The sequence below is a fragment of the Akanthomyces muscarius genome (assembly GCF_028009165.1).
Source record: "Akanthomyces muscarius strain Ve6 chromosome Unknown contig_18, whole genome shotgun sequence".
NCBI lineage: Eukaryota > Fungi > Ascomycota > Sordariomycetes > Hypocreales > Cordycipitaceae > Akanthomyces > Akanthomyces muscarius.
The window spans coordinates 1,446,926-1,471,089 of record NW_026611618.1 but is presented as its reverse complement, the minus strand read 5'-3'; the positions used below and the strand labels follow the sequence as shown (position 1 = coordinate 1,471,089).

The following is a 24,164-nucleotide window of genomic DNA, read 5'->3' as shown; positions in this document are numbered from 1 at the left end:
GATTTCTCATCGCATGACCTGCTCTGTAGCCCACATGAACGATCGCAACTTCCTATGCGCCTGTGAAGGCTAGGCAGTAGAGGGGAAGGGCCTAGTAGTGCCGGAGGATCCTCAAGAAGCTTGCTTTAGATCCCTGTGTCAGTGACTTGGGCACCATCGCGCGCAGACCATGCTAGGGTGGAAATCACCTATAATATTTATTTGTTTACTTTGATCTTTGAGAAACTGAGAGGGCTCCGCCGATTTTCAACTATCATGCATAAAAATTATCCATTTCGAGCGCGTACATTGCCGCAGCATTGTGCACAACTGCGTAGACCACGACGGGCAAGTGGAGTCCGGGATCCGGCTCCGGGCCGGAGCTCTCAGGCGCAGCGTCACTAATACCATCACATTTAAAAAGCCCGTACTGACTCAAGTTCCAAAGTCTTTATATTTCTCTGTAGGAGATTCCAGGGTGAGCCACAAGCCTTTGCAGTCCTATACTTTGAACAGTAAAGTCACTGAAATGGTTGGTGAGCCCAAGATAACCCCTTCCCTCCAAAAATTACGTCTATACAAAAGGTAAATGTTAAAAAAAGTAATGGGTGGGCAAACACGCTTGTTATAAGCCGCCTTGTCGCCAGTTTAACACTGTGTTCAAGAATTGAAATCCTCCGTCCGTCAAAACAGCTTCCATCCAGAGAGGGGGGTGCTTGCCATATCTCAGGCAAGGAAACTCCACTCAGCACTGATTTTCCGCTTTTTGTTTTCTGACCAAGCAGCTGCAGCGACGACACTTAGGCCGCCTTGCAGATGACACCGAGGCCGGCAAGATTGATCGTGCAGCAGCGGGCCTGAAGACCTTCGTCGCCGCAGGACTTCTTGAGGTCGGCCATGTCGTTGGCGGACGAGGCTGTTTCTCTGTGTAAGCCCGAGACCAAAAAGAAGAGAGAGAAAATTAAGACGTGGGGAGAAACGTCCACGACTTTGTAGATAGAGAGGGGAAACTTACGGGTACTGCAGCTGAGGTCAAGGAGGCCGAGGACATCGCTGCTGCAGCAGTGGGGGTTGCCGTAGAGGAGAGTGCCGCAGGGGCCGTCGCCACGGGTGGCCAGCTCGCCGGAGAGGGCGACCGGGGTGGCAATGGCGGCGCCAATGAAGAGAGCAACGATGGAGAACTGCATTTTTGCGGTGTGTTTATTGGTCAAGGAGAGACTTGGTAAAGCTTGCTGTAAAAAGAGTGTGAGGAGAGAGCGACGGAAGCTTTGGTATTGGAACTTGAAGGAGCTGTGTGAGTGTGATGAAGCAAGAGTAGATAAAGAGGAAAGACTAGACCATTATATACCAACAAGTCCATGATCCTCTGCTTCCTTTTCCATGTTTTTTGCCCTTGCTAATTTTGGGTTGGGACATCTGCTGCGGCGCCTCTGTAAGGGAGACTGCACATCACACCGAGCCCAGCGCTGTTGGCCAGGCACACTATGGGACTATGCAGTCTGCTCCCCCACAACGAGGGATGCCTTCTTTTCTCTCTCTTTGTCTCTGCACAATGCCATGCACTGTTTTCTTAGTCGAGGAGCGTGTTATTGGCCGCAGAGGGCAACTGGGCAAGACTGTCTCACTAAAGATGGGTGTTGTTCGCTCCCTCGCACTGAGGGCTAGGTGATTAGTTGCTTTTTCCCTGTGCCGCGCCGGGCACTACTAGTGACGGGCTGCCCTCCCGTGTCATCATCGCGGACCCCAAAATTGAGCCATGCAGCCCTTTCCTTTGTCTCGTGGTCATTTGCGCCGATAAAGCACTGGCTTAGTCTCCCCGGCCGATCGATTCGCTGCCGCTTGCATGCATGTCGCTGGGGATTCTTCCCGCGTCTTGTGCATACGAGCCGCAGCGCTGGCCAACGACGGTCGAGCATTTTATCCCCCGAGGTCTCCAAGACTCAGTCTGAGGATCACATCGCAGGCTCCTGCATATGATGTTTCCGCGTGTCTGGAATCAGGCCGAGATGCGTTGTTGCCGTCAGGGTGTCGTGGCGCCAAATCTTGGCTCAACGAGAATCAGGAAAAAATAGAAAGATTTTTTCCTGTCCTTCGTACGGTTCTAAAGCCCGTACGAGATATTTTTGGACATTCTGCCACGAATTAGCACTGCAGGTTCTGACGGCGAGAATACGGCACCAGTAGCCAGCTGCATGTCCCAGGTGTAAACAGTGGAAACATAGGCAGCCAGGCCGCCGACTGAAATGGCCAGCCAGCCTGTACGAGAAGCCCGAGACAAATCAATTTCTACCGATCGCCTGTTCCCCAGCATTTTTCTTTTTACTGTCTCTTTTCGTGAGCTTTCCGCCGTGCTAGAGACATAACATCGGGCGCGGCTGTAATCTGGCCGTGCAACCGTGCTACCATGATGTCTAGTATGAGTTTGCTTGTCTGATCACAATGCATGTAGGTCAAAGGGGGGGGCGAGCAGTTACGGGCAAGGGCAACTGCCCATAAAATTGTATTGTTGAGATAGACGCTGTCGCCTAGGAGTGGCTGTTCCAAACTAGTCCCACAGAGCAGCGAGTGCAGGAGGCGAAATCTCGCAGATGAGTCTCCCTGAAGGGCTTGACTCAGATAGAGCATCAATGTCAGCGAGCCTCCCTCCCCAGCCATTCGATATACACAGGAGCTGATTTGAATGGCAAAATTTCACTCGTAATAATACCAGTGGAGCAGCCATGAACCATCTCTCTGCTGCTGCTGCTGTTGCTGCTGTTTGCGGTTGTTAATCCGCAGCTCATTTGCAGCGGCTCGCTGGTCAAGCACTCATCCATTTTACGACTTTGCCATGCCCGTTGTCCCGCTGCCCATCGCCGTCCATTCACTCGCGCTTCACCGGCGCCTTTGGGCCCATGCCAACCCCCGCCAAGAAGCAGATGCGCAGCGTCGCACCCGCGTACACCCAGGGCACGTTGCCCCAGTCGCCCTCGTTCCAACCCAGCACGTCGTAGTAGATATGCGGTCCCAGCTCCCGCATGGAGTACAGGTGGCCCAGGTCGGCCAGCAGCAGCACCGCCAGGACGGCCTTCCAGACGCGAAGGTCGCTGGTGCTGCGCAGCACCACGGCCTCGTTGAGGGCGAAGAAGAGGTACATGTTGGCCAGCTGCGACAGCGCCACCGACGTGCCAAGCGGCAGGGCGCCGGTGGTGAAGGTCGTGGCCGCGGCCGAAGGTGCGTCGAGGAGCGCGAGGTACCGCGCCTGGCGCAGGTGGCAAAAGTAGGCGCCCACGAGCGCTGAGATGGGCTCGAGAAAGAGGAAGAAGAAGCGGTAGAGCAGAGGCAGGGCGAAGCCTGTTCGCTGGGGCGCGGGGGAAGCCATTTTTTTTTTTCACGCGACTGTGTTGCTACTCTCTAATTGGCTCGAGTGACGGTAGAGCGTAGGTAGTTGTGCTCGTGTGAAGAGAGGTCGATTGAGTAACGAGTGAACCGTGTGTGAGATGGACGATGGGACAGCAAATTTTAGGTGGTGGAGTTGCTACAGGGTAGCCTGGCTTTGTAGTCTGAGCTGCTTACGGGCAGCGTTGAGTCTGGAACTGGGTAGTTAGAATTCCGAAATCAGGAATATAATGAGATGTCGCCGCGTAGTTGATGGATCAGATTTTATTCGAGGCCACTTGACACCAGATGAGCGCCTCATCTGGTTGGGTAACAATTGTGGTGTGGACGCGTAGTTCATGGCTGCATTACACCGTGAGTGGGCACCATGGTTTGATTAACACTGCCACCTAAATCAGTGGTTCGTGCCCAGAGAAAGATGCACCTCTGTCTCTCAGATTCCTAGAAGAGAGCATCTACAGTGGCACCACATTTTGATATTATAGGGACAGGAATATTGTCGCGACTTCGCAGCACCCATGCTGCCCAGCCAGGCCGCCTCCCCCGCCAATGACGCCAGCCAATGGCACCGTGTCGGTCTTGCCGCTGGCCTGTGAAAATTTGTAGCCTAACAAGATCCCACTAGTTCAGGTCTTTATTAGGGGTCCGGCTTGGGCGAAAGACAAGGTTCGCGGCATGTGCTTTTAGTGCCCAGCGAAAGGTACAATCATATTACCGACGCCTAGCTGTAGGTAGGTAGCTCAGGATATCTTGTTGGCGGCGAAAAGAATACCTCTGACCGGCCGCCGTAATGCTGCAGAAATACTACCCGCCGATGAAAAGTTTGCTGCCAGTGAGTAGTTGAAAGATGATTCTTAAAAGAGCGGTTTCTGTCCGTGCAGTCGATTGCCACCGCTTCAAAGGTTCGGCTGATGTTTGCCACCTGCCGGCGGCCAATGCCAGAAGACGGAAATGGGTCCGACACTTTTTCCCTCAAGAGTCCTGCGGATGCAACCCTCTCGGCTTTGTTCCTGTATGATTGAAAAGCGCCACATGCAGTGTCGGTGAGATGGTATTTTCCAGCAGTCTTTCTGGGCTGCTTTGCAAGTTGTCCATGCTACCCTACGCTCATTCATCTCGAGGTGTCCCCCGGCAGTCTGGGGTGTGAACAGGTAAGCCCTTGTGCAACTCCACAGCCGATTGGAGTCCAGTAAAAAATAACAAAAAAATCCGGGTTGATGGAAGCTGGGGAAGCCGTCTGAACGATTGAAAAAAAATACCCCCGTTCGTGGTTGGCGCAGGGAAAAGATCGGCCTCCCTCGGTACTTACAAGTACGGATACAGTTACAGTGGTTGCAGGTGCGAGTAATCGCAAGACCCCACTGGGCTGGGCCACTTGTGGAGAGAATCATGGCAAGCAAGCCGGGGCCCTCCAGAAGGCCTCAGCGGCCAAAACCCCCTAAAATAGCCAGAAGGTCCCCTGGAAGCCCTCGAACAACAAAAAAAAGTTTACCCTGAAGCCCACTGAAATATATCCACTGTAGCCATTCAGGGTTATTCTTAGTGACACCCGTTCCCCGTCGTGGTCCTCGAGTGGCTTGCAGGCTTGCAGCCAACCCACCCATGTATTGTTATTGTCATCGCCGCCTTTTTTTCCCGTAACTAGATCTTCACCTCACTCTCAACGCTCCCTTTTCTTTCATTTCTCAACTTCTTCTTCCACCTTGCGCTCTGTCTTTTCCGTCTTGTCTCTCCAAGGTACTCCTACGGCGCACACCAATTCATCTTTCCGCTGAACTGGCGTTCCGCCTTGCTCGTGTAGCCAATCTACCGCCCCCCGAAACCGATTGTCCTCCCTTGCAGGACATCACCAAACGCCACAACACAACGTTCCGAGCGGCCTCAATCTTTTTGTCACCTTTTTCTCGCTGCATGCCCATCACTCGTTGGCTTGTATCGACAGCTTGGAATACTTACGCAAGTCACTTTACCGGCTCTGCGACCGTGCCCGCACCCATTTGGCCATCCCTGGTTAATTACACTCGATACTACGTTTGCCCAAGCGCACGGCTCTCTCTCCCTCGACCCCTACCCTTTCGCTAGCCACCCCTTGTGTTGTTTTCTCTGGCCTCATTCATCTCTACTTGCTCAGCCATATCGAAGCACTGCTAGTACCGATATACGCAAAGCGTTGTACCGTTCGCCCGATCAGCAATCATTCGCTTTGACGACGCTTTGCGACGTTTGACGCCTCGCAGCCTCCCTCGCCCGCCGCAGTCGGCACAGCCCGCCTTGCAAACTTCTGAATAGCACGAGCCCAAAGATGCCTGCCAAACCGACTGGCACGTTTGACTGGGCGGCTGTCCAGCGGGAGATATTTTCTGCTGCCGACCCCCAGTCTGCCGACGAGTCGTCGTTCCCGCGCAACCCTGCAGGTGCTCAGCCCGAGTCCCATGATCAGCGCATGCGAAGCCTCAGTCTGTCTCTGCCCTGGCGCCGCCCAAAGAGCGCCCTGTTCGCCCCCGACGATTATAACACAAACGAGGATGCCATCGACGACTCCCACGATCAATATACAAACCCCGACCATAGACGCCACGGTACTGCCGGCGCACTGAAAGGCATGTTTCGACGCGCGTCGCACTCCATTAAAGGCATGGTGCACCGCCGCCCGTCGCTTCTGAGCGAAGAACCCATCTACGAGCAAGACAACTCTGAATCGAGACCATCCACAGCCAACTCGACCTGGAACAAGCTGCGCCAGGCCACCGGCTTCCGCCATACGCGCTCCGTCCACGGCCTGGATGCTTCATACCAGGCCAGCCTGCCATATCGGCCAGGACCGGCCAACGTTCCCATTCCCGCGCTCGGTGACGCACCCCCCTACATCCCCGAGCACGGCGGCGCTGCCGCCAAGGCCTCTGCTGCCATGCAAAACGAGTTCTTTGCCCGCAACGGATGGCTCTACCAGTCGACAAGCGAAGACGGAAACGATCGCGAAAGCGGGATCGGCATTGTTCTTACAGGCACCAGCGCTGACTTCGACCTCGACGCCGAAGCTGCTCCTGTCGCGGCCAGCATCAGCCGTGTGGATTTCATTACTGCGCTGCCCATGGAGCTGGCCATCCAGGTCCTCGCCAAGCTCGATGCCGCCGCGCTCGCCAAGCTGAGCGCCGTCAGCAAGCGATGGGCGGACGTTATCCGAAACCAGCACATCTGGCGCGAGTCCTTCTTCCGCGAGATGGGCAAGACGTATGCGGCGAGCGGCCCCGTGCAGCCCGGCACCAGGCTCGGCATCCCCAAGACGGTGCCCGGCAACGACTGGAAGCGCGCGTACCAGGTTCGGCGGCAGCTGAACCAGCACTGGGAGGACGGGCGGGCGTACCCCGTCTACCTCAGCGGGCATACCGATAGCGTGTACTGCCTCCAGTTTGACGAACACAAGATCATCTCGGGCTCCCGAGACAAGACGATTCGTGTCTGGGACATGCGCACGCTCGAGTGCCACCTCGTCATCGGGCCGCCCGACGTCGTGCGCGCCAAGGAGATGCTCCTCGACGACGAGCTCGGCGAGACGCACTACGCCTCGAGCCCCGACGACGACCGCATGGTCGTCTCGACGCCCGATGTGGCCGCCTTTGACGTCCACCACATGGCGTCGATCCTGTGCCTGCAGTACGACGACGAGATCCTCGTCACGGGCTCGTCCGACGCCACCGCCATCGTCTACAGCATCAAGAACGGCTACCGCCCCCTGCGCCGCCTCGAGCACCACAGCGCCGCCGTGCTCGACCTCGTCTTTGACGACGCCCACATTGTCACCTGCAGCAAGGACACGACCATCTGCGTCTGGGACCGCGCGACGCTCACCCTCGTGCGGCAGCTCCGCGGCCACGCCGGCCCCGTCAACGCCGTCCAGATGCGCGGCAACACGGTCGTCTCCTGCTCGGGCGACTTCCTCGTCAAGCTCTGGAACCTCGACACGGGCAAGACGGTGCGCGAGTTTGCCGGCCACACCAAGGGCCTCGCCTGCTCGCAGTTCTCGGAAGACGGCCGCTACATTGCCTCGGCCGGCAACGACAAGATGATTCGCGTCTGGGACGCACACACGGGCGCCTGCGTGCACGAGATGCGCGCCGCCCACGACAACCTCGTCCGCAGCCTGCACATTGATTCAGTCAGCGGACGACTTGTCAGCGGCAGCTACGACACCGACATCAAGGTCTGGGACATGGCCTCGGGCCGCCAGCTCCTCGACTTTCCGCGCTGGCACGCCAGCTGGGTCCTCTCGGCGAAGAGCGACTACCGCCGCATCGTCAGCACCGGGCAGGCGCCCAAGATTCTCGTCATGGACTTTGGCGCCGGTGTCGATGGCGTCGAGATGCTCGAGAGCAGCGGCGGCGGCCAAGGCGATGCTCTGCCCTCGCGCGACAGCGGCTTTTTCTGAGCGAGGCGGTTATACACAGCGCGCCCGCCCCTGCGCATACTATCATTTTATTCCCAGACTATCCGGCTTGGATGTCTCGATAGACCTCCTTGTCCTGGATACTCTACACCTGGCGTTTTTTCTATTATTCTACTTTTTTTCTCCATTTGAGAGAGGCTTGGGACCGATACATCATCACATACAGAGGCTAGCGCGCATTTTACTTTTTCTTTCCCATTCTTTGTTTTTGAGGGAGCACTTACAGCATATAGACCGCACTTGGGGGGCCGGCAGTTTTGTTCTTCTTCGTTTCTGATTGGATCGATATTTGTACATTTGGTTTTTACACGAAGCGTCTCATATTCGCATGAGAAGCGGCTGGTTCTGTACTTCTACCCCCGATTACATAGAATATATGCACAGCATATTCTACATGGACTTACATCCTCCTGCGTATTTGTGTGACGTTGTACAGAACTATGGTGATCTTCAGGCAACACAAGCTTGTCGGCAAGGAAGCTTAATAATAGTGGCGCGATTATACGACAAGACAAAGGCCAGCAGCCAGCCACGGCAGTGATGGCGATGCCGAAGCGAACCCGAAACGAGATACGTAACCCATGGCGCGATGACGATGACGGAGCGGGTAGGCATGGGTTCATGCAAACACAGATAATAGCTGCGCACATTGGACCAGCTCGGTGCTATGCATGCCGACCTGTGCTGCAGACAGTTCAAGTCTCTAGAACCGATAACGCGCGACATGGCATGTGATCGGCTAAGCTGTGAATGCAATCGTCACAGCACACGCCCCAGACATCACCGATCGTGACAACGAACAATCGATTGCCACGAGTTGGTCCAAGATCCAAGACACGACGCCCAGATGTGTTAATAAGCGAAAGCATGCCGGAAGCGAATAGTAACGATAAGGGAACCGCAATGAGAGTGATCGACAGTTGACGGCCCGGGCCACAAACGGAGATATTCCCGTAACAAGCATGTCGCACAACAGGGTTTCCTTTGGACTGCCTTCCTCTTTAGCACACGTTGCATCGACTCCCCTCCCCGTTTTCGTTACTGTGTCTGTGCTTGGCTGTAACCGCTCTCATTGTGTTCATTTTCATTGGTAACCGAGTTCCTTGTCGCCTGCTGATCACTCCCGAGGCTGTCCAGCTACGGAGTTGACATGTCCTCCGAGGGCAGACAAGACCGAGAAGACGCCGGATTATCCACCGGCTGCAGTGGGTGCGGGTAGACCATTAGACATAGAATTTGCTCCCTTGTTCCTTTTCTGGATACCGTTTCTAGGCCGTCTCACGGTGGAGTTGGAAAAGATGAGTGTGGCAAGTGTGGCTCGGTGGTGCGAGCCTTGCGCTGCCACATGCAAGGGACGCTTATGCGCGCCGTGAGAAAATTGCCTGGCGATCTGCGCCGCCGCCAGTATAGACGTGCACACGATTGCATAACATGATGGCAATGACACCAGTGGTCAGCTTCTCGGTGCTACTATGGCATTTTATGAAAATTGAACTCGTCCGCGTGGCCTGCTAACCCATCGTTCTCGTGGCTGCAGGCGTTAGCATCTCTGCGGGGAGGGCCACATGGGCTGCAAACCCTGCGAAAGGCGGGATAAGATGCTGAGCTCAGATGCAGCCAAGGTCGGGGAGTCGCGGCATCTACGGAGTACCTCAGCAGATATCGGCAGCTGGGAGTGAGGCGCCACAGTGTCGCAATTCGGATAGGATGGTGGCATGGCATCATCAGCCCAGCTGGTTGGAAGAATTGTGGCGGTAAAAGAGGCTGATGGGTAAAAAGCACCCAGATCTGGGGTCGGCTTCGGTGTGGGGTAATAGAACTGCAACGCTGCCCAGAGTGCCAGCCTAGCGAAGCACTTATTAGCGGAAGGAAGAGGGCAGTACTTCGGTGACATCTGGTAGCTTTGTGGGGTAAAGCTAAAAGTACGCACCCTGCGTAATTTGCCATTTTCTGGCGGTCATACATTGACAGCACCTGCAGCGGGCTGTGGGCTACTCCGTCCAATCGAGAGTTCAAAGAGTTGGTAATAGACGAGTGGTTGTTACCGCAAGACTGTGGCTCGATGCAAATGTATGTACCTGGTCGCGTGAAGTGTGGCACGCGCTGTAGGGTTGCATTCTGAACTAACTGTCTTGCAAAGTCTCTTGTCTTGGTCGATATTGGTATCACATTGAATGGTGACCGGGTCGTCGTGAGCTATTGCCCCGAGGTATGTTTGGATTAGGCTGTTTGACTCATAACTGCGCCTCGCTCAGCAAACGTGTATCCTCGCGTGCTTCTGGTAGCGCAGAAGTGCATTGTAAGTGGTAATATCGATGTAGTTGCTGCTTGTGGATCTGGTTTGTCGGGTGATCTGCTTCGCGTCGGTGGCGATCCACTGCCTGTCGTCGACCGAGGTGCAAGTTGCGAACTTGCGATTTGAGAGCTCTCCGCACCGGGCACTAGGAGTCAAGCAGCTGCCTAGTTTGGCAGGCTGCAAGGCACGAGCCACGCTTGCTACTGGTGCACGCGTCTGCTTGCTGAGTCCATGTCCGATGTCTTGCGTACGGGTATCAGTTTCGCGCAGCGTCAAGAAAACATTGACGGCGGATTGACAAAAACGTGACCACGCGACGTTCAGCGACACTGCGAAACCGTCTGTGATTTTGCAGTAAGTGCAGAGTTGCAGGTAGAAAAGCCACAGCCATCAGTGCAATTTCGATCGACACTGTCATCTGCAGTCGGAGGAATGTGACTTGTAGACACTGCCGGGGGAGGGGGGAGGGGGGCCACATTAAGCTTTGCAAGCATCGAGAGAAAAGAGACACGCCATTAATTTGCGTACCTACTGGAGGCTGACCCCCATGTGCCATGTACCCTAGTAGGCAAATCATTTCGAAATAAATTTTCACCAGCCAGCCGCATGACATCAGATCTGTTGGCTTGATTGGGGCAGCATAGCCAAGACTGCCCTCTTGACTGGGTAGTAGGTCACTTGCTTTCAAACGCATCAACCGATCCTTCATCGTTTCAAGAAATGGGCACGACTCAGGCCCTACATTGAGAACAGCTCCCAGGCCAAGCAATGCGGCTTTTGGCAGCGCTTCGAAGCGCCCTATCTAGGGGGCTCGTGGGCTGTCAGGGCTGGCTACCTGGGGTGAAACAGCGCTAGCTTCTTTGGCTGCCCCTGCAAAAAGGAGACCCTGGTGTGTCGACTGGTGTCAGCTCGGGGTGGCTTCCATAGATGGATTGGCTCTCTGCGCTCCATCAGGCACAAGGCCGAAGGCCCCCTCCACGATGGAGTACCTGCTCTGTTGGGTAAAAAGCCAAGAGCTTCATCAGCCCAGTGCTCGGCGCTGCTCCGGCGTGGGTTTGAAGGCGTCCGGCTTATGCGGTGCCACCGATGCATTAAGGAAGCAGTGGACACTTTGGCGCTGTAGTGTGAAGTGCGAGGTGGCGTGCATGGCAGTTGCTTCTCGGCTTGATGCTAATATCGTGTCGGGGAGTATCGTTGGCTTGCGCTTGGTCTTGGGCGGCCCGAGACATGCTAATAGTGGCTGAAGGTTCCCGTTCAACCAATTTCCACCTAGCCGTCGCTTTCTCCAGGGCTAGATTTCATCAGTGCCCGTTTCGCGAATCGCTTCTGGTGCAGGAAACAAAAACGGAGTTCGTTTCTTGCCAACTTTGGCTGCGGACACTCCGTGGCGCCAACCCAAGCTCAATGTGTAAGAGCCAATATCGCGACCCAGTATCTGAAACGAAAGACAGACCATATTGGGCCAATAGATGGTCGGTACCTGTTGACATCGGGTGTCCCACAAGGGTGTGGCCGCTGGGTGGGGGCCTCCGCTTTCTGAATGCCTACGCGCCCCGACGAATGTGAATGCGACGAGAACAATGGGCTTGGCTGGCGTCCCTGCCCCGACCTCGCGGAGCGCCCAGGCCAGGCATGCCGATGGTCCTTGCAGTCTTTGATCGTAGCTTACTTATAATGAGCGGTTCCCGCGTCCCGATTTATGCCTGTTGATATTCGGTAACCGTGCTTCTTTCGCCCTCCCCTCCTTGAACCTGCCTTGACGACAGGCGACGCTTGCATTTTTTTCGGCAACTTCAGTTTGTTGTCTCGAACCGGTTCGAACATTTCCTTAGGTCGTTTTCCCTAGCCGCTTGTGCAGGTAACTGGCGCGTACATATTCTGCAAAACAGCTGTAAGTTTGCTCTCAACACCAGCTCTGGCGCGCGCCATCAACATCACCCGTGTAAGACGCTGTGCGCCCACCTGACACACCATGCTGGCGAGTGCCTTGAGGGGAAGAGTGAACACGCAACACATCCTTTGACTAGTCGTCTTTGATTCGGCGATCATGGTGTCCTTGGCAAGTCCAAGTAGCAGTCTCGTGGAGAAAACGGACTGCTGACTTCCTGCCCCACCATCGTCAACTTACAGCTGGCAGGCAGTTGGCGACCAGCTGGCGGCCGTTGTAGCCCTCAGCCACATTCACTGCTCTTCAAATACAGTTTCCTTCCAGCATAGTTCCTATTGTCCTACATTACACTTGACACATCATTCTCTACAGCCCCTTTGCTTCTTTTCTTCTACACCCCTCGCTTTCGCTTGCTCCTTTGTCCTTTACACAAACGACTGACGCGCACTCTCGACCTAGCCGCGTTTCCTTACCGAACCTTCACCATGGGTCTCGGGTCCCTCCTCACGGCCTCTCTGCTGGCCCTGAGTGCATTTTCTCCCGTTTCGGCAGCGCCGTCCGCATCCCTCAACACTACGGCGGCCCAAGCCGGCTCCAGCTCGAGCTGGTGGCTCTCCAGCATCAAACGACAGGGTGCCGTTCCCAGCAACGGCAACTTCAAAGTTTACCGCAACGTCAAGGACTATGGTGCCCGCGGCGATGGCTCTACCGATGACACTGCCGCTATCAACGCCGCCATCACTGATGGTAACCGCTGCGGCCAAGGCTGTGACTCCAGCACTACGACTCCTGCTCTTGTTTACTTCCCTCCTGGAACCTACGTCGTCTCGAAGCCCATTATTCAATACTACTATACCCAGCTTGTTGGTGATGCTGTCACCCTGCCTACCCTCAAGGCCGCCGCCAACTTCCAGGGCATTGCCGTGATCGACTCCGACCCCTACGCTGATGGTGGTGTCAACTGGTACACCAACCAGAACAACTTTTTCCGCCAGATCCGCAACTTCAAGATTGATATTACTGCCCAGGGCAAGTCTACTGGAACCGGTATTCACTGGCAGGTCGCCCAGGCCACTTCTCTCCAGAACATTGAGTTCAACATGATCAAGGATAAGAGCAGCGACAACAAGCAGCAGGGCATCTTTACCGAGAACGGCTCTGGCGGCTGGATGTCTGATCTTACCTTCAACGGCGGCAACCTCGGTGTTTTCTGGGGTGCTCAACAGTTCACCACCCGCAACTTGAAGTTCAACGGATGCCGGACTGCCATTTACATGAACTGGAACTGGGCCTGGACCTTCCATGGCCTCAACATTGACAGCTGTGATATTGGTCTGGACATGTCTAGCAACGGCCAAGACCAGCAGCAGGTCGGTGCCGTTATTGTCCAGGACAGCGTATTCTCCAACACCCCCGTCGGCATTGCCACGCGCTACAGCACTGGCCAGAACGATACCCGCGGTACCCTGGTCGTCGACAATGTCGATTTCAGCAAAAACTGTCCCGCGGCTGTCCAGAACCCCCAGTCCAAGACTACATTGCTCCAAGGCAACACCAAGGTTCAGTCTTGGATCCAGGGTCGGGCTTACAAGGGTAGCAGCGGTAGCGCTGTCCAGGCTACTCAGAGCCCTGTTTCCAAGCCTGGCGCGCTCCTTGATGGCTCTGGCAATATTTTCACCAAGTCGAAACCCCAGTACAACAACGTCGATGCTTCCAAGTTTGTGTCTGTCAAGTCCAAAGGCGCCAAGGGCGACGGTGTGACTGATGATACCGCTGCCATCCAAGCGGTCTTCAACAGCATCGGCAGTGATCAAATTGTCTACTTCGACCACGGCAACTATGTCGTCACCAACACTGTCAAGGTCCCCAAGAATGTCAAGATTGTCGGTGAAATCTGGCCAATCATCTTTGCAGGCGGCAACAGCAACTTCCAGGACCAGAGCAACCCCAAGCCTGTCTTCCAAGTTGGCAACCCCGGTGACGTTGGCACTGTTGAAATCCAGGATATTATCTTCTCCACGATGGGTCCTCAGCCCGGTGCTATCCTGATGGAGTTCAACGTTGCCGGTCAAGACAAGGGCGCTGCCGGTCTTTGGGACACTCATTTCCGCGTTGGTGGCTTCGCTGGAACCAATCTTCAGTCCGACAAGTGCTCCAAGAATCCCTCGCTGATTGCTGGGCCTAAAGCCGAGTGCATTGGTGCCTTTATGCTCATGCACATTACCCCTCAGGCCAGCGCCTACCTCGAGAACACCTGGTTCTGGGTTGCCGACCACGAGCTTGATCTTGGCGACCATAACCAGATCAACATTTACAACGGACGCGGCATTCTGATCGAGAGTACCAAGGGTGCTTGGCTCTGGGGAACTTCTTCCGAGCACAGCGTTCTGTCCAACTACCAGCTCAGCAAGGCCAAGAATGTCTACATGGGTCTCATCCAAACCGAGACTGCTTACATGCAGGGCAACCCTGATGCCAAGGTACCCTTCAAGTACAATGCCAAGTACAGCGACCCCGACTTTTCGAAGTGCACTGGTCCTAAGTGCGCCAGAACCTGGGGCCTCCGCGCTGTCGATTCCAGCGACATCCTTGTTTACGGTGCTGGTCTCTACAGCTTCTTTGATAACTACGATCAGAAGTGTGTCGACGGCAACAACTGCCAGGACAACATTCTGGACATTGAAAACTCAAGCATTCATATTTTCGGTCTTGCCACCAAGGCGAGCATCAACATGGTTACTCTTAACAGCCAGTCCGTTGCTCTCGACAAGGACAACAGAAACAACTTCTGTGCTGCTCTGGCAGCGTTCTCACCCTAGAATGATGAAAACGTCCCAGGCGGACCCGGGCCCAAGACTGGACCCAGCAGCAGCGCCGAGCCGCAGCCTACCTTCCCCAAGACTCCGACCGCAACCTCTTCGACTTCGACAGTAAGCATTTACACCAAGCCGCCTTCGACGACCACTCATTCTGACGTGCTCGAAACGACAGTCCTATATACCACCACACTGTACGTGACCGCGACCGTCACCGTCTAAGCCTCTCGCGCCCCCTTAAGAGCCGTGGTGCTAGGTACTTGTGGGAGCATATGTGAGCCTTGAAGGGTATCAGTGCGATAACCTGCGCGGCTGCAGATGATTATCTCTGTCTTTCTGTGATTTTCTCTTCATTGGTTCATTTTTTACATTTTCTTTTTTGGTCCATATTTACAAGACGTTTTATCTGCCCAGGAGGCAGGGCAGAGTTTGGGTTTTTGGAGGCAGAGTTCTGCCGCGGTTTTCAGTAGCTAGACAATTGAGACTGATAGAATGAAGTTCGACTGCCAAACTTAAGTCAAGACCTTATGGTACGTAATAGAGCTGGTGGCTGCTATTGCACACTTTCGATCCATTTCTGTAAAAATTTCTGGATCTCATGGCTGTTCTTCTCCATAAACATCATGTGGCCGTTTCCTATGATGCCTATGTCTTCCAAGTACACGTGCTCTAGCTTCTGGCAGCCTGCTTGACGCAGGAAATCCACAGTACAGTGGTCATACATGTGATGATATGATGACTCTGCCGTGACCACCAATACGTTCTTTCCGGAAACATTTTTGAGTCTTCTCGGAGGTGGGCTGTCAGCTTGCACAATGCATTCACGTCGCAGCGGGTTGTCATATGTGCGGACCGCCTTGACAAGTTCCTTGGCCGGGTCGGTGACGGGCGGATCGTATGTCATTGCAATCTCGCTCACGCCCCAGTCTCTCTTGGTCTCGTTCGAGAAGACGACTTCGCGAAACGGCGGGCCCGCGGGCTCCAGGAGGATCAGCGCGGCCGCGAGTTCCGGCCGCTGGTCGGCCAAGAGCAGAGGGAGCGGCCCACCCTGGCTGTGCCCGACAATGACAGCCGGCCTGGCGATGCGGTCCAGCAGGGCGACGCCGGCCGCCTGCGCCGCCGCCTGCTCAAAGGACGAGTTGGGCATGAACTGGATGCAGGCGGCGTAGAACTGGTCGAAGACGGCGTCGCCCATGACGCCCGCACCAGGCCACTGCGTGTGCAGCGCGGCCTCGGGCCACAGGTTGTACTTGGAGGTCGCGGTAAAGTACTGCTGGAGATGCTCGGCGGAGTAAGAGACAAGCGCGCGGGATCCGTGGCCGGTCTCCCATGGTGAGCGCGCCCGGAAGGGCTCGTCGACAATGTATACTTCGTAGCCTGCGGCAACGAAATCAGAAGCCCAGCCACGCCGTCCGTCAGGCGTGTTGAGAAAATTCTGGCGAATCGTTAGAGAATATAGCTTACGCTGGAAATAGCTCATCTCAACGTACCGAACCTGTCTGTCCCCGTCCATGGAAGAGAATGATGGGAAGCTCTTGCGACACGCCGTGAGCGGGCACGAGCTTCTCGACATACATCTGGTTCACCAAGACATGATTTTCCGTGTCGTTTCCTTGCATCTGGTACTCGCCGCCGGCGTAGAAGTAGCTGCGAATGGCGGGGACTTCTGCGCCGTCGTTGACTGCGAAGACCGACTGGTGCGGCGTGGTATCAGATGCACCAGCAGGACTCACAAGTGCGGGAATTAGTCCGAGTGCCGGATGCATCTTTTAGGTAATGTTTTGGTCAACGTTGGGATCTTTGCAAGATAAGATGGAGTTTGAGAGATATGACGAAGGCGCGGCTGATGTGACCTTGCCTGGGATGCATACAGTGCGGGGAGGGGGGAAAGCGAAGCCGGCTGCAGCTGAGACAAGGATTTCGGGTCGCTGACATTGGCGCGGAAGAGGGAAATGCGTCTTCCCCGCCTGAAAGCAGAAATACGGGAGCATGATGCAGATGGCTTCGTCATGGGCACCCCTATGTAATGAAGACTTAGTAAAAAATAGTGAGTACTTGGCGAGATGGCAGTCGCGATATGTGCGACTCGAACGTGCACCAGAGCCTGAAGATGAAATTTTAGTTGAATCTCAAAATTGAGATTGTCGCAAGTTTCAGAAGCCATAAACGATAATAACAAAACCTTTCCCGTTTCCAGAGTAATGGTAATATAATTTCTACTACAGGAGAGACAGGTGATGTGGTCCAGTTTGGGGATGTAGGCTTAGTGTGATCTCCAATCTCCAGTCTACTCCCGCCTATGCCGAAGGCGAATAGGAAAATTCCACTTTGGTGTAACCCTTTCCACGGCCAAAAAAAGAATTAAGGACGACTTAAAAATATAGTCCAAGAAAGTCACGGTAAATTAAAAACTAGGCCTGCTAAATAGCTGAAGTAGAGTCAAAAGTGCAACTTCAAGTCATGCGAAGTCATAGCCTTGTGAGAACGTGGCCGAACCAAACTGGCAAAAAGCGAAGTGTGCGGCTTTCTGTACGGCAGAACTGATCTGAATCTTTGGGGGAGTGTAGCTACTTCGCCAAGGTTTGAAGGTCTATTTTGGTATAAGAGGTTTTTGGCATGGCTGCCTAGAGGCGGCCGTCCAGCGCTGGCCCATGTAAGTAGCAGATATGATCGTGTCACGCTTCTACAAAGAAATCAGCAAGCAAGTGCTAAAGGGGAACCGGAGACGAAAACCATAGCGATGGGATCAAATCGCGTCCACTTCTACGGCTATACCACATCATGAGTGGCATTGCTGGATGACCTGGTCGCCACAGGCGAGTGGCAGACAATTATGAGAAGCACACAGAGATGCGGCTGCCGCTGTGAATAGAAAGATCAACGACACGGCACATCTTTACCAACACAAGAAAAGAGAGCAAATTATACCGAGAATGGCAGGCAATATTGAATGGCCACAAAAAAGCGTCCCATCTATTTCCGTCGCATCTGCTATCGGCGATCACGGCTTGCCGAGGTGTGGCGCAGGGCGAACCTTCCAGCATGCGCCACGTCCACCGGATGTGGCGCTAGCAAGAACTAGTTCTGTCCCACGTCATAGGCCAGGACAGCATCCATTTCGCAATACATCATCATAACCGGAATTTGCCTTTTTTTTCTTGCAACCTGCATTCCCTGAATCTCGCTCGTCTTTTTTCTGCCTCGCGCAAACAAGACAACCTCTCAATGCTTCTGTCATAGCACCCCTCATCCAATCCCTCTCGAAAAACAAGTCATACATCGACCACCCACCACGAGGGGCCTGCGCGCGCAAATGGCCACCACCACCAAACGAGCTGGGCGATCCTCGGCCGCAAACGCACCCTCGACAGCATCACCCCCCACCGACGCCTCTGCCATGACGTCCGCGACGCAGCGCACCTCACCCTTTCTCCCGACGCCCGTCGAGCGCCTCGCCCTCGGGCTCTTCCCCGTGCTGCTCGTCTTCGGCTCGCTCTTCGCCGTCCTCTCGCCGCACACGCGCGCGCTGACCTACGACGCCGTCTCGCAGTCGCTCCACGCGGCCGCCGACGGCTCCGCGCCGGGCTACTTTGCGCGCAAGTCGAACCTCTTCAACCTTTACTTTGTCAAGCGCGGCTGGGGCTGGACGACGGCCGCCCTGCTCGCCTTTGTCCTGACGCATCCCTCGGTCGGCGTGTCCCCCGCGGCCAGGGCCCGCGCCGTCGCGCGCTGGGCCGCCGTGACGGCCTGGTGGGTGCTGGTCGTGCAGTGGTGCTTCGGCGCGCCCATCATCGACCGCGGCTTCCGCTGGACGGGCGGCCAGTGCGACCTCGCGGAGCTGGGCGTCGCGACGGGCACGGCCGACGCGGCGGCGCTCATGACGGCCGTCGCGTGCAAGGCCTCGGGCGGCAAGTGGCGCGGCGGGCACGACATCTCCGGACACGTGTTCCTGCTGACGCTCGGTTCGGCGCTGCTGATGAACGAGGTGCTGTGGCCGCTCGCGCGCTGGGCCGGCTGGTGGTCGGAGGAGCGCTGCGTCGTCATGGCCGACGGCGCGCTCAAGGGCGCCAGCGTCGAGGCGGAGACAGCGGCCGGCGCGGGCAGGAACGCGGAGACGGTGCTGGGCTACGGAGGCAAGTTTGCCCTGGGTGTCCTGGGGCTGAATCTGTGGATGCTGCTCATGACGGCGATTTACTTTCATACGTGGTTCGAAAAGGTATGTCATGGTCTCTTCTTGTTGACACAGTTTGCTTGGCAGAAATTCTGACATGACGTTTTAGTTTACTGGACTTTTGACCGCCTATATCGCGATTTACGCCGTCTACTTTGTGCCACGCTTCGTACCAGCGCTCCGGCAAATCTTTGGCATTCCGGGGATTTGAATAACAACCTGCGATGTTGCTCTTTTGCATGTGGCTGGCGTACGGAATCAAGGTTGGCATAGACATACTTAATACAGAGGATGCTGCTCCGGATGGGCGCAGCTGTGGTACGCTTTTGCTAGGATGGCTACTCTCCGCTAAATAGAACTTAGAAACAATACACAAAATTAATCAAGAATAGCTCGCCTCATGCGTAGAGAATTGTAAATTGTACACCAAGGCTCGGGCCGCTCTCCTACACGACAACTATGTCATTGCTCCTCCGCGATGCCCCACCACATCTTGACCTCTCACGTATCCGATCGCTGACAAGCTCACCTGCCGCAACCATTATTCTCAACATTCAACTTTTCTCCTCCTCCCATGGCCACTATTAAAGCGCCAGCTCGTCTCCCGGAGCTCGTCAAAGCTGCCTTTGCCAAAGCCCTTCACGAAGGCGACCTCTCCTACTTTCCCACGCACGTGCAGGATGTGCGCGTTGGCGCTCTCTCGGTCAGTCCACACCACCACTGATGGTCGCCAGCTACCTTTGCTGACAGAGACAGTTCCAACTACGGTTCTCGCCCTCTCTCGCAAACAAGCCCAAAGCGCCTCCCAAGCAGCAAGGCACCACCTCGTCGCCATCGCCAAAGCCGTTTGACCCGTTTGCGTACACGTCGCCGCCGCCCAGGCTCTTCGTCGCTGACGTGGGCGCCGCGCACTTTCTCGTGCTCAACAAGTTTGCCATTGTGCCGGAGCACTTTATCCTCGCGACGCGGGACTTCAAGCCGCAGACGCACGTCCTCGACGCCGACGACCTGTACGCCACGCTCGCCTGCATCCGCGCGTACGAGGAGGGCAGCAGCAGCAGCAGCACCGCGCATGGCGGAGGCGCGCTGTTTGCGTTTTTCAACTGCGGCGCGCACTCTGGTGCCAGCCAGCCGCACCGTCACATCCAGCTCCTGCCCGTGGCGGCGATGCGAGAGGGTCTGCCCGAGGACAGCGCCTGGAGCGTGCTGGCGTCGCGGCTGGACGGCGACGACGGCGCGGTGGCGCCATTCAGGACCTTTTCGGACGCCATCGGGTTGGACACCTCACGGGAGGATCTGCACGCGACGTACTTGAGGCTCTATGAGCAGGCGGTGCGCGCTGCTGCTGCTGCCAAAGACGACGAACCGGCCGCTGCCAAGTCGGGAGAGGAGGCGGCGGTTAGCTACAACATGGCCATGACGAGGGATCGGCTGGTTCTCTGCCCCAGGCTCGCAGAGGGGGGCTCAATCAAGGACCCGGACACGGGCGATGTGGTTGGGCAGGTGTCGCTCAACGGCACGATGCTGGCGGGCACAGCGCTGGTCAAGACGGAAGCCGAGTGGGATGCCCTGCGCAGGAGTCCACGGGCACTGACGGCGGTACTGAAGAGTGTGGGCGTTGCGCAGCCGCATTTCGTCGAAGAGAATATTAAACTGTAGATGTGCAGTAGAAAGAAAAACTAGCTAGCTAAAAAGAAATCGAGATTGATAATCACCATGACCGATCAAAGTGCAAACCTAATGTACATATCTTCTTTTCTTTCCTCACATTTTGTTGCGTGCACCATCTACTCCCCAATCCAATTCTTTTGTTTTTACCATAGCCCTCTGTCCGCGCTGTTGCCCAAAGCCCATGCCAGCGTTCCAAACTTTTCTGCTTTCTGCGAAAAAAGAAACCTGCTTCTGTCAGCCTCCCTCTCGCTGCTGCTGCGGTTCAAATCGCCTGATCCAAATCGGAGATGCGAGACCTCCCCCAACAAACTGTTAATATTATGTTTTCAATATCAGAAAGAAATCAGTGAGTACAAAAAAAAGGAAGAAAAAGGAAACGCCAAGTTGGTCCTGACTACCGAGGCGCGTGTCAGACAAATTGGAAAACAAAAGAAAGCTGGCACAAATCAGTTCCGGCTTCAAGTGGTGCGCACAAAAGCACCACATTCATCGACGTCGGCCGGCTGGGAGCTCTTTCCATTTGTTATGGCACGTTGCATAACCAAACGAATAGGACCCCCCGTGATCTGCAATGTACTCTGCCACTCTCTTCCAAGATGTCTTGCCAGTACGCATGTTGGGACGGGTATGAGCTCTGACGCCCTTTTTCAACAGTTCAATCTGTACAGCGAAAATAACAAACAGGTCGGTTAGGTCGAATGGTTTGGATAGTAATGGGGGGTCATTTCGTTTTGGTTGAGCTCACATCTTTTTCGGTCCATTCCGGTTTGCGCACACGGTCCTCTTTGTCCTTGGTCAGCATTCGGTGGCGACCGCGCAGCGTAGACTCCGCCTCCGTGAAGCCACCTTTGACTTTGATATCTCTGTATGACATTCCCTCGGCACGTGCCTTGACTAAAAATTCATTCTGGGCATTTTTGTGATGTTCCGAGAGGACTGGGGACGGGAGTCTGCTAGGCTGGATTGATTGGGCGCCGCTGGCGCCGTAGCTGCTGTCACTCTCGTAGACGCTGAGAGCGACGGAGGTGGCACCACTAGGTGAGTCGTGGCTGCCGCCATCTTGAATATCTGAATTCTTCACGATAGTTGGCGAGGGTGATGCATTATAAGGAAGTCTTCTTCTGGTAGAATAGCCAGTTTGAGGGGATTGCGAGGAAAAGTCCCCAGAACTGGTGAAAGACAGCTGGTTCGAAAAGTCCGATCGGGCAGGGTGAAGGCGGCTTGGAGTCGCGCTTAGTCTATTTCCAGATGCAATAGATGAAGCATCGTTGAAAGAGTCCTGCGACGACAGGGACGCGGGAGGTGGCACGTTGTATATCAACTGTGGAGGGGCAATCTGGCTCGTGGTGTTGCTGAACCATTTGTTCATGATCACGGAGCCATTTTCCTTGAAGTAACCGTGTGCGCCTGTGTCGACTTTTAGTTGAGATTTTTCTGTGCTGTCTTCGCTGGTCAGCTTCGAGAAAGAGACTGCACTGGCGGGAGGCGTGTTTAGATGGGGCATCTGGCTGCTCGGGCCTAGACCTGGAGTCTGATAAAGGCCAACTGGGGCTGGTGTACATGGAAGAGATATGCTTGTATCGGGTATATACGTCGGATAGCTGTTTTGAGACCAAACTGCGCTCATAGTTGCGCTGGAGACGCCGCCAAAGTCCAACCGATTCGATTCAGTTTGCCAGGCTGAACCATTGTAGCTCGGGGAAGACCCCATGTTAGAAGCTTGGGCGGCGTTGTACATGCTTCCAGGCATGGATGAGTTTTGTGTGGTTTGGGAAGCGCTTGGGCTGGCAGCGTACGAGTTGTCGTGCTCGATTGGCGTTCTGTCGAATCTAGGCATTCGACCATAGTGCGATTCAATCTGTGAATATGAATCAGATTGTCGGTACTACAAATGTGCAGATTATATAGGCGTACCTCAACGTCCGAAATGGACTGCATCCAATCGTTTTCCATGGGTGTGCGTCGTCGGAGATGCAAAGGTAGCGTCAGGTTGTGCTGTGCTCGACGAGCCCTCAGAGAACGAAAAGGCTGATGATTCTGCTGAATGCTGTACAGCTGAGGCGAAACATAACCAGGGGATGGAAGTGTTATATCGTCAGACGAGTAGCTGCGCGGTGTAAGCTGAAATGACTGCTGCATCGCGCCGGTGGCCTTTTGGGACGTTGCAGTGTGCAAAACTTTGATGCAGACGGATGCCGTCGAATATTTCAATGGGCAATGATGGCGAAGCTGTCACCGCCTAGGATATGTAGTATTTCTGCGCTGGCATTTACAGAAAGAAAGTTGGTGTTGAAGAAGGCGGCAGGATGCAGGAGTTGAAAGAGAAGGGAATGCAGGTGGGCAGAGGGATGCAGCAGTTGGCCGTGCAGGTGGGTTGATCGCGAGCAGTGAGGAGGGGTGGCTTCGCTTAGCGAGACAGATCACGCTTCGATTTCACTTGAGCTTCAAATCTGAGGCATGGGTTCTCCGCTTATTGGTGATTAACGAATGGCGAGGAGAAATTGAGGTATGTGTGGACGAAGTGAAGCTGATTTGGACGTGAGGGGCTGCCAGCTGGCGGCAGCTGGCAACCGGCAACAAAGCGGAGGAGTGATTTTCCTGGCCGGCCAAGAAGTGAATCTGATTAAAATTGTGTATATAGAGTAATAGAATGTTGAAGATATTCCTGAGGGGTATATAGATAGTATGTCTAGAAAAGGAGAGCAACTTGGAACGAGTCGAATCTAGTTTGCCGGCCTTGAAGGTCTTCATATTAACTTTTCTTGCTTGCCAACTGCAGATACGTGGAGCAGTTTCAGTAAATCAAAATACAAGGGACTCCGTACATTCGGTTCCGTAATGAAGTCTGACCCTCAACCGGATAGCTGGGCGCAAAATCCCCAGTTGTAGTCCGTTTTTATCTGGTCACCGATTTCGAGACAAAGCCTAGCAGCCGCCAACTGCTCCTTGAGTGCCCCCTTACCGGAAAAAATCAAGCTTCAAGAGGAGCCAATACCCGTACTATTCCTGGCATTCGCCATTTTGAATTCATTTCAACAAAGGCCCTCAGTCTAGCGGCCTCCATTCTCGGCGTGTAGCCGGGGTGCTGAAGGAGATGCTCAGATCAGCCTACGGCTCACAATGCAGCGGAGCTGATTTCAAGCTATCCACACTGTCGGGCTTCGTCACAGACTCTAGCTCCCGCAAAGCGCAATGGTCGTGGCCTGGATGATTCTCAGACTCCCCTGCATGCACCTCCAAAGCAATGACCAAGTGGCGAGGCTGTTCCCGTGAAAGTGAATCCGTTGTATTGTCGCCGCCCCTCCAGCCGTTGAGTTGGTAGCAAACTTGGACAATTTTCGGCAAGCAAACCATGTGACGGCTCGGCGCATCGCGAAAATAGTTGTATTCCCCGCAAATGGACAGTTGGACAGTTGGCACATGTTGCGCGGCGCAGCTTTACGTTCACATGGTGTCTTGAGCTATACCCCTGCATGGAAGCTGGCAATGGAAACTTTGGAACTTGAGGCTCTTTAGCGAGC

The 24,164-nt window shown here is 54.9% G+C and overlaps 8 protein-coding genes across 9 annotated transcripts; 4 read left to right on the top strand and 4 right to left on the bottom strand.

The window, feature by feature from the left end:
- Positions 1 to 779: 779 nt before the first annotated feature.
- On the bottom strand, positions 780 to 1,166 carry LMH87_008951 (uncharacterized protein; the record flags this gene model as incomplete). The annotated part of the gene is made up of 2 exons (XM_056202206.1): positions 780 to 895; positions 995 to 1,166. 2 exons carry the CDS (start codon positions 1,164 to 1,166, stop codon positions 780 to 782), a joined length of 288 nt encoding a protein of 95 aa, XP_056056792.1.
- Positions 1,167 to 2,842: 1,676 nt separating this feature from the next.
- Positions 2,843 to 3,340, bottom strand: LMH87_008950 (uncharacterized protein; the record flags this gene model as incomplete). The annotated part of the gene is made up of 1 exon (XM_056202205.1): positions 2,843 to 3,340. The coding sequence occupies one exon, from the start codon at positions 3,338 to 3,340 to the stop codon at positions 2,843 to 2,845; it is 498 nt and encodes a 165-aa protein (XP_056056791.1).
- A 2,319-nt stretch (positions 3,341 to 5,659) lies between these two features.
- Positions 5,660 to 7,783, top strand: LMH87_008949 (uncharacterized protein; the record flags this gene model as incomplete). Of its 2 annotated transcripts, none has more annotated exons than XM_056202204.1 (1): positions 5,660 to 7,783. In XM_056202204.1, the coding sequence occupies one exon, from the start codon at positions 5,660 to 5,662 to the stop codon at positions 7,781 to 7,783; it is 2,124 nt and encodes a 707-aa protein (XP_056056790.1). The 2 variants fall into 2 exon arrangements, with proteins under 2 accessions (XP_056056790.1, XP_056056789.1); XM_056202203.1 differs by having other exon boundaries at positions 6,884 to 7,783.
- A 4,687-nt stretch (positions 7,784 to 12,470) lies between these two features.
- LMH87_008948 (uncharacterized protein) lies at positions 12,471 to 14,804 on the top strand (the record flags this gene model as incomplete). The annotated part of the gene is made up of 1 exon (XM_056202202.1): positions 12,471 to 14,804. One exon carries the CDS (start codon positions 12,471 to 12,473, stop codon positions 14,802 to 14,804), a length of 2,334 nt encoding a protein of 777 aa, XP_056056788.1.
- Positions 14,805 to 15,354: 550 nt separating this feature from the next.
- Positions 15,355 to 16,567, bottom strand: LMH87_008947 (uncharacterized protein; the record flags this gene model as incomplete). Its single annotated transcript, XM_056202201.1, has 2 exons — positions 15,355 to 16,236; positions 16,292 to 16,567. The coding sequence occupies 2 exons, from the start codon at positions 16,565 to 16,567 to the stop codon at positions 15,355 to 15,357; spliced, it is 1,158 nt and encodes a 385-aa protein (XP_056056787.1).
- A 1,547-nt stretch (positions 16,568 to 18,114) lies between these two features.
- On the top strand, positions 18,115 to 19,183 carry LMH87_008946 (uncharacterized protein; the record flags this gene model as incomplete). Its single annotated transcript, XM_056202200.1, has 2 exons — positions 18,115 to 19,017; positions 19,082 to 19,183. 2 exons carry the CDS (start codon positions 18,115 to 18,117, stop codon positions 19,181 to 19,183), a joined length of 1,005 nt encoding a protein of 334 aa, XP_056056786.1.
- A 363-nt stretch (positions 19,184 to 19,546) lies between these two features.
- LMH87_008945 (uncharacterized protein) lies at positions 19,547 to 20,631 on the top strand (the record flags this gene model as incomplete). Its single annotated transcript, XM_056202199.1, has 2 exons — positions 19,547 to 19,675; positions 19,729 to 20,631. The coding sequence occupies 2 exons, from the start codon at positions 19,547 to 19,549 to the stop codon at positions 20,629 to 20,631; spliced, it is 1,032 nt and encodes a 343-aa protein (XP_056056785.1).
- Positions 20,632 to 21,129: 498 nt separating this feature from the next.
- On the bottom strand, positions 21,130 to 22,596 carry LMH87_008944 (uncharacterized protein; the record flags this gene model as incomplete). The annotated part of the gene is made up of 3 exons (XM_056202198.1): positions 21,130 to 21,303; positions 21,389 to 22,501; positions 22,558 to 22,596. 3 exons carry the CDS (start codon positions 22,594 to 22,596, stop codon positions 21,130 to 21,132), a joined length of 1,326 nt encoding a protein of 441 aa, XP_056056784.1.
- Positions 22,597 to 24,164: the final 1,568 nt, after the last annotated feature.